At 27.7% G+C, this 12,597-nt stretch overlaps 3 protein-coding genes and 1 long non-coding RNA gene across 8 annotated transcripts; 2 read left to right on the top strand and 2 right to left on the bottom strand.

Annotated features, from left to right (window-relative positions):
* Nucleotides 1-567: 567 nt before the first annotated feature.
* On the bottom strand, nucleotides 568-5,012 carry LOC139988014 (uncharacterized). The gene is made up of 2 exons (XR_011800004.1): nucleotides 4,473-5,012; nucleotides 568-1,460 (listed from the first exon to the last, which is right to left on the bottom strand). It is a non-coding gene; the product is annotated as an uncharacterized lncRNA (long non-coding RNA).
* Atu (Another transcription unit) lies at nucleotides 1,854-4,013 on the top strand. Its single transcript, XM_072004892.1, has 5 exons — nucleotides 1,854-2,172; nucleotides 2,291-2,703; nucleotides 2,779-3,369; nucleotides 3,446-3,647; nucleotides 3,733-4,013. Exons 1-5 carry the CDS (start codon nucleotides 2,055-2,057, stop codon nucleotides 3,897-3,899), a joined length of 1,491 nt encoding a protein of 496 aa, XP_071860993.1. The 5' UTR covers nucleotides 1,854-2,054; the 3' UTR covers nucleotides 3,900-4,013.
* Nucleotides 5,013-5,139: 127 nt separating the features above from the next.
* On the top strand, nucleotides 5,140-9,518 carry Sms (spermine synthase). Of its 4 annotated transcripts, none has more exons than XM_072004901.1 (9): nucleotides 5,140-5,400; nucleotides 5,989-6,097; nucleotides 6,320-6,612; nucleotides 7,007-7,118; nucleotides 8,226-8,348; nucleotides 8,438-8,592; nucleotides 8,679-8,768; nucleotides 8,852-9,043; nucleotides 9,128-9,518. In XM_072004901.1, exons 3-9 carry the CDS (start codon nucleotides 6,331-6,333, stop codon nucleotides 9,272-9,274), a joined length of 1,101 nt encoding a protein of 366 aa, XP_071861002.1. In that variant the 5' UTR covers nucleotides 5,140-5,400; nucleotides 5,989-6,097; nucleotides 6,320-6,330; the 3' UTR covers nucleotides 9,275-9,518. The 4 variants fall into 4 exon arrangements, with proteins under 4 accessions (XP_071861002.1, XP_071861001.1, XP_071860999.1 ...); XM_072004898.1 differs by lacking the exon at nucleotides 7,007-7,118 and adding an exon at nucleotides 7,405-7,516 and having other exon boundaries at nucleotides 5,169-5,400; XM_072004899.1 differs by lacking the exon at nucleotides 7,007-7,118 and adding an exon at nucleotides 7,405-7,516 and having other exon boundaries at nucleotides 5,169-5,413.
* An 88-nt stretch (nucleotides 9,519-9,606) lies between these two features.
* On the bottom strand, nucleotides 9,607-11,959 carry LOC139988008 (uncharacterized). 2 transcript variants are annotated; one of them, XM_072004910.1, is made up of 3 exons: nucleotides 11,781-11,959; nucleotides 11,536-11,662; nucleotides 9,607-11,212 (listed from the first exon to the last, which is right to left on the bottom strand). In XM_072004910.1, the coding sequence occupies exons 2-3, from the start codon at nucleotides 11,635-11,637 to the stop codon at nucleotides 10,454-10,456; spliced, it is 861 nt and encodes a 286-aa protein (XP_071861011.1). In that variant the 5' UTR covers nucleotides 11,638-11,662; nucleotides 11,781-11,959; the 3' UTR covers nucleotides 9,607-10,453. The 2 variants fall into 2 exon arrangements, with proteins under 2 accessions (XP_071861011.1, XP_071861010.1); XM_072004909.1 differs by having other exon boundaries at nucleotides 11,536-11,959.
* Nucleotides 11,960-12,597: the final 638 nt, after the last annotated feature.

Below are 12,597 nucleotides of genomic sequence, written 5' to 3'. Positions count from 1 at the left end.
TATATATGATTTTATTTATTTATTTTATATACTTCTATTACATTGAACAATAAAATCTTCTACTTTGTACAATCACTACAAACATCTGTAAATTATAGATCCAAAATAAATTTGTTAAAATAAAGATAGAATTTATTTAATTTCTTTACTTATTTTCATAAAGTAATAAGAAATGTTTTAAAAAATGTATACCTGGCAACATTTATCTTGTACTTACACGCTTGCAGTTTATTTGTTTAAAATTTATTTTCGTCTAACATTTTAATAAACAATGAAAAACAATATATGTAAGTTCAGAAACCACTTACAAGTACCATCAATAATTGAACACTTACACTATAAATAATATTATAATGTAAACAGTTATAGTACTGTCATAAAATATATATATAGTATATATGAATATATGAATGCATGGTGGCGCCTCATTACTTAAAAATTTTGCTTCTTCATAGTACTACAATTTCCACTCTAATAGTATCAACCTACACCCAGTGAAATCAGAAAATCGTGAGTCTATATGAAGAAGTAAGAAAAAGATGTAGTATAATATTTTTTCATCCGAGACTTTGTTTCCGAAAAAATCGAATTTAAGAATTTAACAAGGATATATAAATTTGCCTAATTCCAGACTGGACAAGAATAAATAATCGACAGAAGTTTAAACTACATGTGAAAATAAATTGAAAAAAATAAAATAACATTTTTTCATAAGATACTTTCGTTTTTTCGAGGAAAATAGATTTGAAAATGATTATTGAGATTGAGATATCATGCGCGTATATTAAACTATTTCGTAATTAAACATGTTTAAACTTTAGTTTCTTGAGAATGAGATTTTACAAGAAACAGGAAAATATTGTTGAATATTTTTGACTTATTTTCATATGTATATTGACTAATAACCTCGTGCTGAATGTTTATTCATACCTAGTAAATACTTAGCCAAGTTAAAGTATATTTGACGGATTTTTGAACTCAAATGTTTCGAAAAAAGCGACATATGAAAAAATTTTACTCCATATCTTCGACATATTTTTTCACGTAGAATCATCCTCTGCCTGGTTGTTCTACGATTACTGTCTTACTCTATATATTATATTTCAGTTATCAGAAAATGGACAGGTCCGAAAAATAATAGTATGTCTAAAGAAATATTATATAAAGAAATATAAAAATAATATATATAAATAAATATTGTTACACTAAATTGAGATACTTTTTTTAAAAAATGAATGTACAATTAATCAATTCCACAAGTTGCATTTATATCATGCAGGGCGACCACGTATCAATATTTTAGAATCTGGAAGAAATATAATATACTATACTTAATATATTAGAAGATTTAATTATATAACTCCAATTTATATAAATTAAAATAAATATATGTATGGATATATATTACTTAAGTCCGTGACATGTAGAATTAGTCTGACCATAAAACGTAGACATTCTTCCTGGAAAAAGACGAACTTGTTATTAATTACAATAATTAATAATTTATCATTTGAAATATTTAATATATTATTTACTTTTTACATAGATAATTAAGAGTAATAAACAAAAATAAAAAGAATAATAACATTTTACTTTTTGGAAAACGCAATTTTCCATTTCAATTGTAGTTCCAAACATTTGTAGAGTTTCATCTCTGTGTTAAAAATATTTAATACATATAAAAATATACATTTTTTTTATTTATTCAAATATACAAATTTATTTTTTACGTTTTTTTATAAAAATATTATAGAACTTTTCATTTTTTAATTATTTACATTATTAAAATGATGTTAATAAAAACACTTTACTGTTTATAATTTTTTGACATAAATTGCGATTGCAGCGTTCTATAGTAAGCGGCCGACTTGTAAAGCACATCTGTGACATTAGAGCGCCTCATCCCCATCATGAGAGTTACTAAACTCGTGACATATCTATATACAGCCTACTATGATGCGATACTATTAGCATTATGAATCTTCTGACTAACGAACAGTAAAGAAGTACTTATAGTTCTAACCTTCTTTGCTAGTGATATTAACATTTTTAAAATGATAAATTCTCCTGAGTTTGAAAAAAATAAGCCGATAGATTCTGAGCAAAGTTCCGAAGAAAGTTCTGAAGAAAATAAAGATGACAATGAATCTGAAAAATCGTTGAAAACAAGAGGTTTGTCAATTACAAAAAGATAAATAATCAATGTATTTAAAATCAAGATTTAATAAATAAATTAAATTATATACTTTTTTACAACTATATACAATTTATATACATTATTACATTGCAGACAGTGTGAAATCAAGTGATAGTGATGGAGAAGCAAGTCCAGCTCCTAAAGAAAATAACAGTGGTTCTGCTTCAGAAGCAGACAATGAAACAAAAAAGTCAAAACCGCTAATAGATTCTGATTCAGAAAGTGAGGTAGGAGATAAACAAACTTTAGCTCCAACAGCAGATGCCCTTTTTGGAGATGCTAGTGATATTAGTACAGATGATGAAAAGGACAAAGAAGATGAGAAGAAAGAAAAAAGCAAAAGTAGAAGTAGAAGTACAAGCAGAAGCAGAAGCAGAAGTAGAAGTAGAAGTAGAAGTAGAAGCAGAAGCAGAAGCAGAAGCAGAAGTAAAAGTAGGAGCAGAAGTAGAAGCCCAGAGAGATCTGATAGTGGTGGTGAAGGCCCTAGTCAAGCTGTTATTGAAGATGTATGTATAAAATAAGTTATTTATAATTAAAAGATTCTTCACAAGCAAAAGATATTTACAATTTATTATTTTTAGGATATAGATAAAGAAAAAGAAGAAGAACCAGAACCTCCACCAGAGACAAGAATTGATGTAGAAATCCCTAAAATCAGTACAGATTTAGGTCGTGAAATACATTTTGTAAAACTTCCAAATTTCCTTTCAGTGGAAACACGACCATTTGATACAGAAACATATGAAGATGAAATTGATGAAGAAGAAACTTTAGATGAGGAAGGTCGAGCCAGGTTGAAATTAAAAGTAGAAAATACTCTTCGTTGGAAAGAAACTTTTGATGAACAGGGTAAAGTTATCAAAGAAAGTAATGCCAGGTTTGTAAAGTGGTCTGATGGTAGCATGTCTCTACACCTTGGCTCTGAGATTTTTGATGTATATAAACAACCACTTCAGGGTGATCATAATCACCTCTATATTCGGCAAGGAACTGGTCTTCAAGGACAAGCAGTGTTTAGAACAAAATTGACATTCCGTCCACATTCTACAGAATCCTTCACTCATAGAAAAATGACAATGTCTTTAGCAGATAGATCACAAAAAACTTCTGGTATAAAAGTATTATCTCAAGTAGGAACCAATCCAGATCAAAATAGATATGAAATGATTAAGGTAAATTATGTTTGTTTAATTTCATTTTATCATGAAATTTGTGTATAACACAGTACTTAGGTCTATTATTATACAGAAAGAGGAAGAGAAATTGCGCATGGCAATGCGAGTTCAAAGCAAAACAAAGAAAAGTACTGCAGGTAGAGGAACTACTGGAAGATCTGTTGGTGGATATGGAGCTGATGCTTATCATGATGATGGTTCAGACGATGAGGGTGCTATTTCTCTTGCAGCAATTAAGAATAAATATAAGAAAGGAATGAATATTCCTGTTAAAGGTAAGTTATACTTGACTTATTTAAATAAAATAAATTACTTAAAAGACATTGATTAAAAAGTATTTGTATATTTTTATATTTTCAGCATCAAATATATATTCATCAGACGAAGAAGGTTCAGACTTTGAAACACTGAGACCAAAAAAAAATATCAAAGGAAAGGTTCTCAAAGATTCAGATGAATCAAATTCTAGGAGTGCTTCAGAAAGTGAAAGAGAAGATGATAATCAGGCTGATAATGCCAGTGATTAAAGTATTGTTATTTTACTAGAGTATACATATATACTTTATAATATAAATGTAATACTTTGTAATATAAATGTAATACTTTGTAATATACATGAATAAATTAATTTTTTTTTTTTTTGATATAGTAGAATTAGAATCAATTACCTTTCCCTACTAACGTACAATAACATAAATCGACAGATAAATTAATAAATAAATGTAATATCCAAGATATTTTTATATCATGTAATCTAAAAACTCACGAATCTTCTATTATTTTGCATATCATATATAAAATATATAAGTTTATGTTTTTTGTTGTTTAAAAGTTTCACTTTTTGATTTAAGTATGAAGAGATGATACTATTATTCATAATTTGAAGTGATTAAACTAAAGAAACATCAATGAGAGAGTGGATATTATATGATGAATATATAGATAATAAGATCATAAGTATGTAATAGTAATCATTGAAAATAAAATCAAACATGTTAAAAGTTATTTAACTATCGAGTTATTGTAATGACATATATATATATAATAATTCATGCAGCTTTAACTTCGTGTCGTATATTTTATCTTAACTTCATATCTACCTTTTATTAATTTACGCAAGACCAAATAACACGAAGATATAGTATTCTGAGGTAGTGATTGTCAATGTAGAATAGTACAACATGTAAATGTAGCGACACATGAGTCGTAGGACGAGGCGAAGCGAAAGCGACTCATGTTGTTGTGCCTCGGATCACGGACACCGCCTCGACACACGAAATTAGCGCTAGATTATCTCTAGGCAAAAACAATGTCGCCGTTGAGGGCAACCGTCGTTCTAAGACGAATTTGTATCTGCCGACTCCCCCCCGACCAGTATAAATAAACGGACACGATCGCGAGCGATTGATTATCGAGTTATTATCCGAGTTATACGAGTTATTATACGAGCTACTCTATCTTTGCGAATACGTCGTACAAACGTCTATCGACGGTATTTATATAATTATATTTATTTTATTTATTCTAAATATACTTGACGGTTGCAGCAGTAATCTTTTTCGTTATTTCGCAATACCGATCCTCACACCATCCGCCACATAAATATTCCGGTTTTACAAAATTAAAGATGCAAAAATATCGACAGGTATTGGATAGAAAGATAAACAATGTTTTTAATTCTGCCAATTTGAATTTCAATTGGTGAATTTTGAGGAATTCTAAAAATTCTCTAATTTGCAGAGTGAGAGTAAACCATTGATTTATTTTAGGATCTGTATTTCTACAACTGTAACACGTAATTTTATAAAATATTAGATTTATACTAAAAATATTGCAAACGTTTTAATACCTTCTTAGTTTTTCGTTAAATTATATTATAAATTTCAATGTGCAAATTTGAAACGGTGTAAAAGTTTATCTACATAAACAATTGGTAGCACTGATTGGAACCAGTGCAATACAGCGACCTGTATTGCAAAAGCATTTTTATCGTATGAATTACTGCTCTTGTGATTGAGAGTTATTATTGTGAGTGTAATTTGTGAGTATAATTCCTGTTTTGATTAATGGTATTATCTAATCATGTAATGTACACTTCTAAATACCTATATATAAATATATAAAAACTAATGAGTCTCATTTAAGAAGTATTATTTTTTTACAAATAAATTATAGAGTAATGGCATGAGTTCTATTAATTATATTTCTGTGTCACATATATAATTTTACCCTTAGGTTACTTGACCATGTGATTTCATATATATTAAGTATTTTCACATAATTTTTGCAGCTTACATTCATTTAATTATTAATATGAATATAAAATGTAAAAATTAATTTATATAATGTTTGCTTATTAATATAACTCTTTGTTGTTGTAAGGAAGTTTTAGATGTAATTACAAAATTTTTATTTCAACAAAAAATGATTTGAAATATAATTTTAATGATTTTAATATTATAACAATAGTAACTTATTAAAAAAAAATTGGCCTACTTATATATTGTTAACGAAGTTAATTATTTCATTACTTATAATTGAACTATTGGTTTAAGGCGATTTAACCTATTTTCTACTACGCGTGATGTATAACCTTAAAATTTCTCTATTTTCCAGGAGGGATTTAAAATATTTTCTACAAGTTCTTTTATGTTTATTCAATTTAAGGATTTGTACAGGAATTGTGATTTTCTTCATTTTACAGTCATTTTATATTAATATACAGGTATTAAAAAATCTTTTTCTAATATTCAGTATTAATTAAATTTGTTGTGTATTAAAGGAGATAAAAGTATATTCTATAATAAATACTAAGTTACAGAATATTTCATTTTAATTTAATATTTTATTTACGTAGCTTTCTTGAATAAATTTTATATTAAATTATGTGTAATATTCAATTAATAACTATTAATAAATAAATAATAAGCAATAAAAATGATTTTAGGTTTTTATACGATGGTTGCCCACACTGTGCTTCTTGACTTTACAGTACCATCAAATGTAATAGTAGATGTGGAGAAACGATCCAATCTAAAAATAGCAATTGCTAATGTCCTTCAAGAACACTTTGATAGTCTAAAGCCATTAACTGAATCAAGCATTGATGGAAGCTTTTTAGTTTTATATACAGGTCCCAAAGGTAGTCTAATTACAGTTCGAGGATATACTGAAGGCTTAATCACTGTTAACATTGAATATTATAAGAGAGATGAAGAAGAAGCACTTTTGGATTTTGAGGTACAGTCCTTTATATTAATTACAGTAATTGTTTTGCAATACATAGTTGCAAATTTCATAATATTTAATTGCCTCTCATGAATATCAAGTACAAAATCAGCTTTTGTATCTCTCAAATATGGGGTCATTACAAGGTACATCTTGTTACATATGATATATTATAAAAATGATTGTGCTAAAGATGTCCTCAAAAAGATTTGTTCAATATGAGAAACGTGAAGGTTTTTGCATTCGTTAAACCGTGATTTTTCGTTTGCCGATTTTTGCCGCTGAACGCTAAAATTGCAAGATAAACGTATTGTAAAATCATCTCGTTTGACGAATAGTATTATAGAAATAAGTAAAAATTTTACTATATGCGGAAGAAACACGCATAACAAAGAAGACCTTGTAGCAGTGGCGATACCTGGAAGCGGACGTTGCGATGGCTCTGAACAGCCAACGCAGTAAGCGCCTGCCACCAGTAAGGCGAGGAACCATATATGACCTCTATCTGACACTATCAGGTAGAAACCACTCCCCAATTAGTTCCTATTAGTTTATCTATAGCACTTTAAAAATGTGCGAATCGTTTCCGTTGCACTCTAAAGACAACAGCTTCGGTCGATTACTTTTTTTCCGGTCAACGTGTATTTTCCTCCCACCCCACCCCCTCGGTATTACTTTTTAGTTTTTCTGCAAAGGGAAAATGACTTGATTCATACGTAAAAAAAGAGAGTTGTTACGATTGGTGTAACAAGATAGTTTCTGTTTTTTTTTATTCGTCGGTTCGCTTGTCGCGGCCACCTTTAGTTGGCCAGAGAATTGGAGACGGCGTTGCAGGCGGCAGTAGCCTCTACGCGTTCGCACTCGCTTACACCGATTAAACGCGGCGGACCTTTTGAGAGATACTTTCCTACCGCCGGTGAGTTTTTTATTTATTATTCTGTTTACGGTATAAGCGGAGCATTTTGTCCGCAAAATTTTTCATTTCATCATGCGTCGTTAACGAAAAATGCTTTCGATTCATTTCCTCGGTTCTATGTAATTTACTTTCCTATACTAATCATTCTTTTCATTATTCATCGTGCGGAAGTAATAACGATTACTTAATTGTTATTCATTTATTACCAACAAGTATTTTCATTTCTATATACATCATCTTTTATTTCCTTTCTTCAATAAAAAGACACATTTAAACTATTTTATTTTTGCTTGATCAGTTTCTTTGTTACAGTTTATATCTAAACATAACGAGTTGTTTAAAAAAAGGCAGCAAATATCAAAAATCAATTTTGTGATCTTAAATGATTTTAACAGCTATAATTCTGTGGGACTTTATATTTTTATAAATATGTTAAGTGAATAGTATTCTTTATTTCTTCGATTTACATGCTATATCAAATATACATGAGACTAATAAACATAAATAATATGATAGATTTAGTAATCCACATGTGACACTCCTAAATCTTCAATATTTTCATTTTTTTTTAATTTTTGTTTTAATATAAGAATCTTTGTTCTACAAGATTTATGCTTTGCATTGCATGCATCTATTAAATGCTTTCTCATGCAATTACTTATATTGTGTAAACTTTCAGTATGGTAATAAAATTATCTCCTTTTTTAAGATGACAGACTACTTGAATATGACATTGACAAGCTGGTTTTTGAAGCACGTTCTCCCTATCAAAAAGTGCAAATTGTTCATTCAAAATCACTGGGAAATCTATTGGTTCTTGATGAATTACAAAGTAAGAAGAACAAATCATATACTTTCAAAGCAATTTGAAAATATATTTAAAGTCAGAACATCCTTAAAATTAAATCTCACAATCTTTAGATATATCTGAAGCAGATCTGATATATACAGAAACTTTGATGCAACGTGGTAAAGAAAATTACACAGGGAAAGAAATAGTTATTTTAGGAGGAGGAGATGGTGGTTTACTTTGGGAATTGCTTAAGGAGAAACCAAAATTCGTAACCATGCTAGAAGTATGGCAGACTAAAATTGCAGAAGTTGTATTATTACATGTATTAGTAAATTACTTTACCAAAGAGTATTTATTTTCTTTTATTAGATTGATGATGTTGTAATAAAAGCCTGCAGTCAACACATGAGAAGCATATGTGGAAACTGTTTGGATAAAAGAAAGGGAGAAAATTATGAGGTAAATTTTATACAGGCTAGATTCATTCCTTCAGCTACAAGTAAAATCACTAGAATTTTTTATGGAAGATTGAAAACTTGTAGATTATTGTTGGAGATTGTGTAAAAACTTTAGCACACATGATTGAAGAAGGCAGACAATTTGATTACGTTTTCGGTGATCTCACAGACATACCAATTAGCCCAACCCCACATGGGGATGCATGGGATTTTATTAGACTGATTTTAAACTCTTCAATGAAAGTTCTAAAGTCTACAGGGAAATTTATGACTCATGTACGTATAAACATATTAAATAATTTACATTTCTGCAATAAAAATCAACACTTGTTTGTATAAGTAATCTATTTTATTCTTCAGGGAAATGGTGCATCTTGTCCAGAATCACTAGAAATGTATGAACAAGTTCTTTCACAGCTTTGTGTACCCATAGCTTTTACCAAAGATAGTGCTTTTGTACCCTCTTTCTTCGAAGATTGGGTCTTTTATCAAGTATCGTTAAAATGATGGATTAAACCTATTGTATTGAGGTTTCAAGTGAGGTATTTTTACAATCCATTTTCTCTCTTATGACCCAAATTCGACCCTAGTCGCAAATCTTTTGTTAACAAATCGGTTCCTGAAAGAAATGATTCTGATGCTGGACATGAAATCCCAATTGACACTACTACGCTGGCGTCTGTACATACAAAAGGTGGTGGTTATCTGTATTTATTTGTTTGTTTAGTAATTAATAAACTATACAACGGTGCTCAATTATTTTTTCTACTAACTGTCAATAATCAAACTAAGTTACCCAATAGTTTATTACAAATAAATTCAAAAGCAATATAAACACATTACTGTACAAATAACTTTAATAAAACAGAGATGAAATTACATGAAATTTTAATGACACATATATAAACATACTTTTTATTAACACGTCTTGAATGTTTTTAAAATTTTAAATTTGTATTTATTGATATGTACTAAATAAATAATATTTTGTAGATGTACATAAAAGCACGAAATACTGCATGAGGTATAATATGCATCAGTAATAAAAAGTTAAGGAATATACATAGAACTACCATCTAGCTAAAAAAATGATTTTATTTTATATTAATTATTTTTAAACTAAAAATATCGTTATGTTTTGAAAATTTTTTAATAAAAATATAATTATATATATAATAAATTAATAAAATATTTAATCATTGGTGGATAGAGAGATATAAATTATAACTATAAATATTGATTATAAGTTGATAAATAATACTAATCAATCTAAAAAATTATTTTCTTATTAATGTTACATTAATAATATACCCACGTATTTAACATTATTTTAATATCACTGTTTATGTATTTTATGTATGTAAAATAATATTAAAATATTCCTTTCCTTCCTTTATTAATGATAAAATTATGATTAACAATTAAAAATATTTATAACTAGTAGCCCCTTAATATTAATGAAAGTACGAACTTATTTACTAATAGTATTACTGATCTTTAGCTACTAAAGAGAACATCCTGTAATTAATTATTATTAATACATATAAATAAATAAGGTGAAATACAAAGTAATCAAGTACAGTAAAAAATTGTTCCCAATTTGAGATTTTCTACCTTATGAAAAATTAAAGATAAATATATTGTGAAAACGATACGCTGAGCAAGTTGCTTAGCTAAATACAATTTTCATGTTTCTAAATGGAACTTTGCACAGACATAAGCATCTGATATTTCAGGTAACTTTTCCACTTCATGAATAGTTGGTTCTATCTCTGTCTCTAGAAGTATTTCATCCAACCACTGTTGAACTTGCTCTGTGTGTCTATGAGAATTATGTTGTTCTTCTATGATATTACTCCTTGAATTCCTATAATTTTTTGCAATTTCCTGGTCATTAGTATCTTCAGTAGTCTGAAGATTGAAATCATTTTTATTTGATTCTGTATCTATCTCTGAAGAATGGTTAACACTTTTTTCAGAATCCTTTTCTTGAAAATCAGAAATATGACTGGAATTTCCTGATAAATTTATTATGTTAGACGATTTCAATTCAGTAGAACCATCATCTATATTTTCATCTTCTGTCATACAAGAAAATTCAGTTTTTGTATTAGAAGGAATAACTCCTGTATTTTTGATAGATTTATCAAAGCAGACATAATCTTTATTTATATCTTGATATTCTTCTATTTTATATGGTTCTAAATCAGTTACAGCTGTTTTATTAGATCCTATGAGCTCTATTCTTCCAAATTGTTTAATTTGTTCTTCCAAAGCATGTCTGTCATTTAATATTGCTATAGATGGAGGAAGAATTTCCTGACTGGATAATGCCAAAGATATTTGTTGCCTATAAATTGCTTCTGATTGTCGTAGAAGTTGCTTTTCTCTAGCATACAGTGTTTGTGCCAATTGAGCAAAACATATTTTTACTTCCTCTTGGACCTCAAAATTAATTACATTATTTTAATTACGACACCTATCATGTAACACCAACTAACTAACAAAATGTAAAATATTTACAAAATAAGATGTAACTCTATATAAATATCATTAATGTTTTTAAAAAGATAAAAATATTTGTATATACATAAATGATGAATAAAGCTAAAAATAAGAAGAAAAGAAATAAAATTACGAAGGAATTAATAAAATACACTATCAAATTATATGCATTACTTTAAATAGCAACAGTTGAGAGGTCATAACCTCAAAATAGTAATTATATAAATATAATTATCAAATGAAATATATACAGAAAAAATTACCTGAAGAAATTGTTTCTCCAAAAATGTTCTTTTGTTAGCTATTAATCTTATTCTGACAAGATGATTGTCATTGTCAGTATTTTCTTCATTTTTTTCTATCATGATATTTATTTATGTATTGTATTTACTAAAATAATTTTACAACGTAACTTTATTAGCAACACCACAAAGGATTGATGTTATTGAACAGTTAGTTAATTTTTTAATAAAAACATCACTTCAATACATTTCTAAAAACTACTTACAAGGAATTCCACTTCTAATTATTTTGCACTCGTTAGATTAACTGCGCTGCCATCTTGATATTTGAAAGGATCTTATTTTTCCTTAACGGAAGTAAAGTGTTAAAAGTGACAATTATTATATAAAACATAAATATTTTTAAAAATACACCACTGAAAATTAATAAAAGAAGGTATATAGCAATGAAACTTAAGGAAACTTCGTATATTACTATACATATATCCTTACTATATTTTATATATTTCATGGTTTTTTCATTTGCATGGAAGCGTACATATATAATTATATATTTCATAAAATATATATATAGTATAATATATATATTGCTAAAAATAACAACATAAAAGTTATAGATATATATATATATTATACTAACAAAAATTAAATAACATTTTAATAATTAACTTTATTTACTAAAAATGTTACCATACAGATTCTTTTTCTTGATTTTTCTTTCTTCATATGAATAAAGTTCTTATTTAGCATGTTGCATTTTCTAAGAGAGAAACATGCGTAACATATATAACTACAATAGATATTATTAAAATAACTAGTTATAATAATTTTCAACTAAATATACCGTGAATTTTGCCAAAACAATTTTTAAATAATTTTCGACTTAATTATATATATATTAATAATTATTTTTTTCCTATTAATAATGTAATGGATATCTACTACCATATTTTCTATGCAAATCTACAATTTTTATTAAGAATAAAATTTGCACATACATTTTCTGCAAAATCACGCGTAAATCGATATATCTTTTATATAAACAAAAAACATTTCGGCTTAGCGGTCAATTGAGCAGCAAAA

The sequence above is a fragment of the Bombus fervidus genome, chromosome 6 (genome assembly GCF_041682495.2).
Source record: "Bombus fervidus isolate BK054 chromosome 6, iyBomFerv1, whole genome shotgun sequence".
Lineage (NCBI taxonomy): Eukaryota > Metazoa > Arthropoda > Insecta > Hymenoptera > Apidae > Bombus > Bombus fervidus.
Note: the sequence above shows the minus strand (reverse complement) of the source record. Positions and strands in the feature narration are given on the sequence as shown.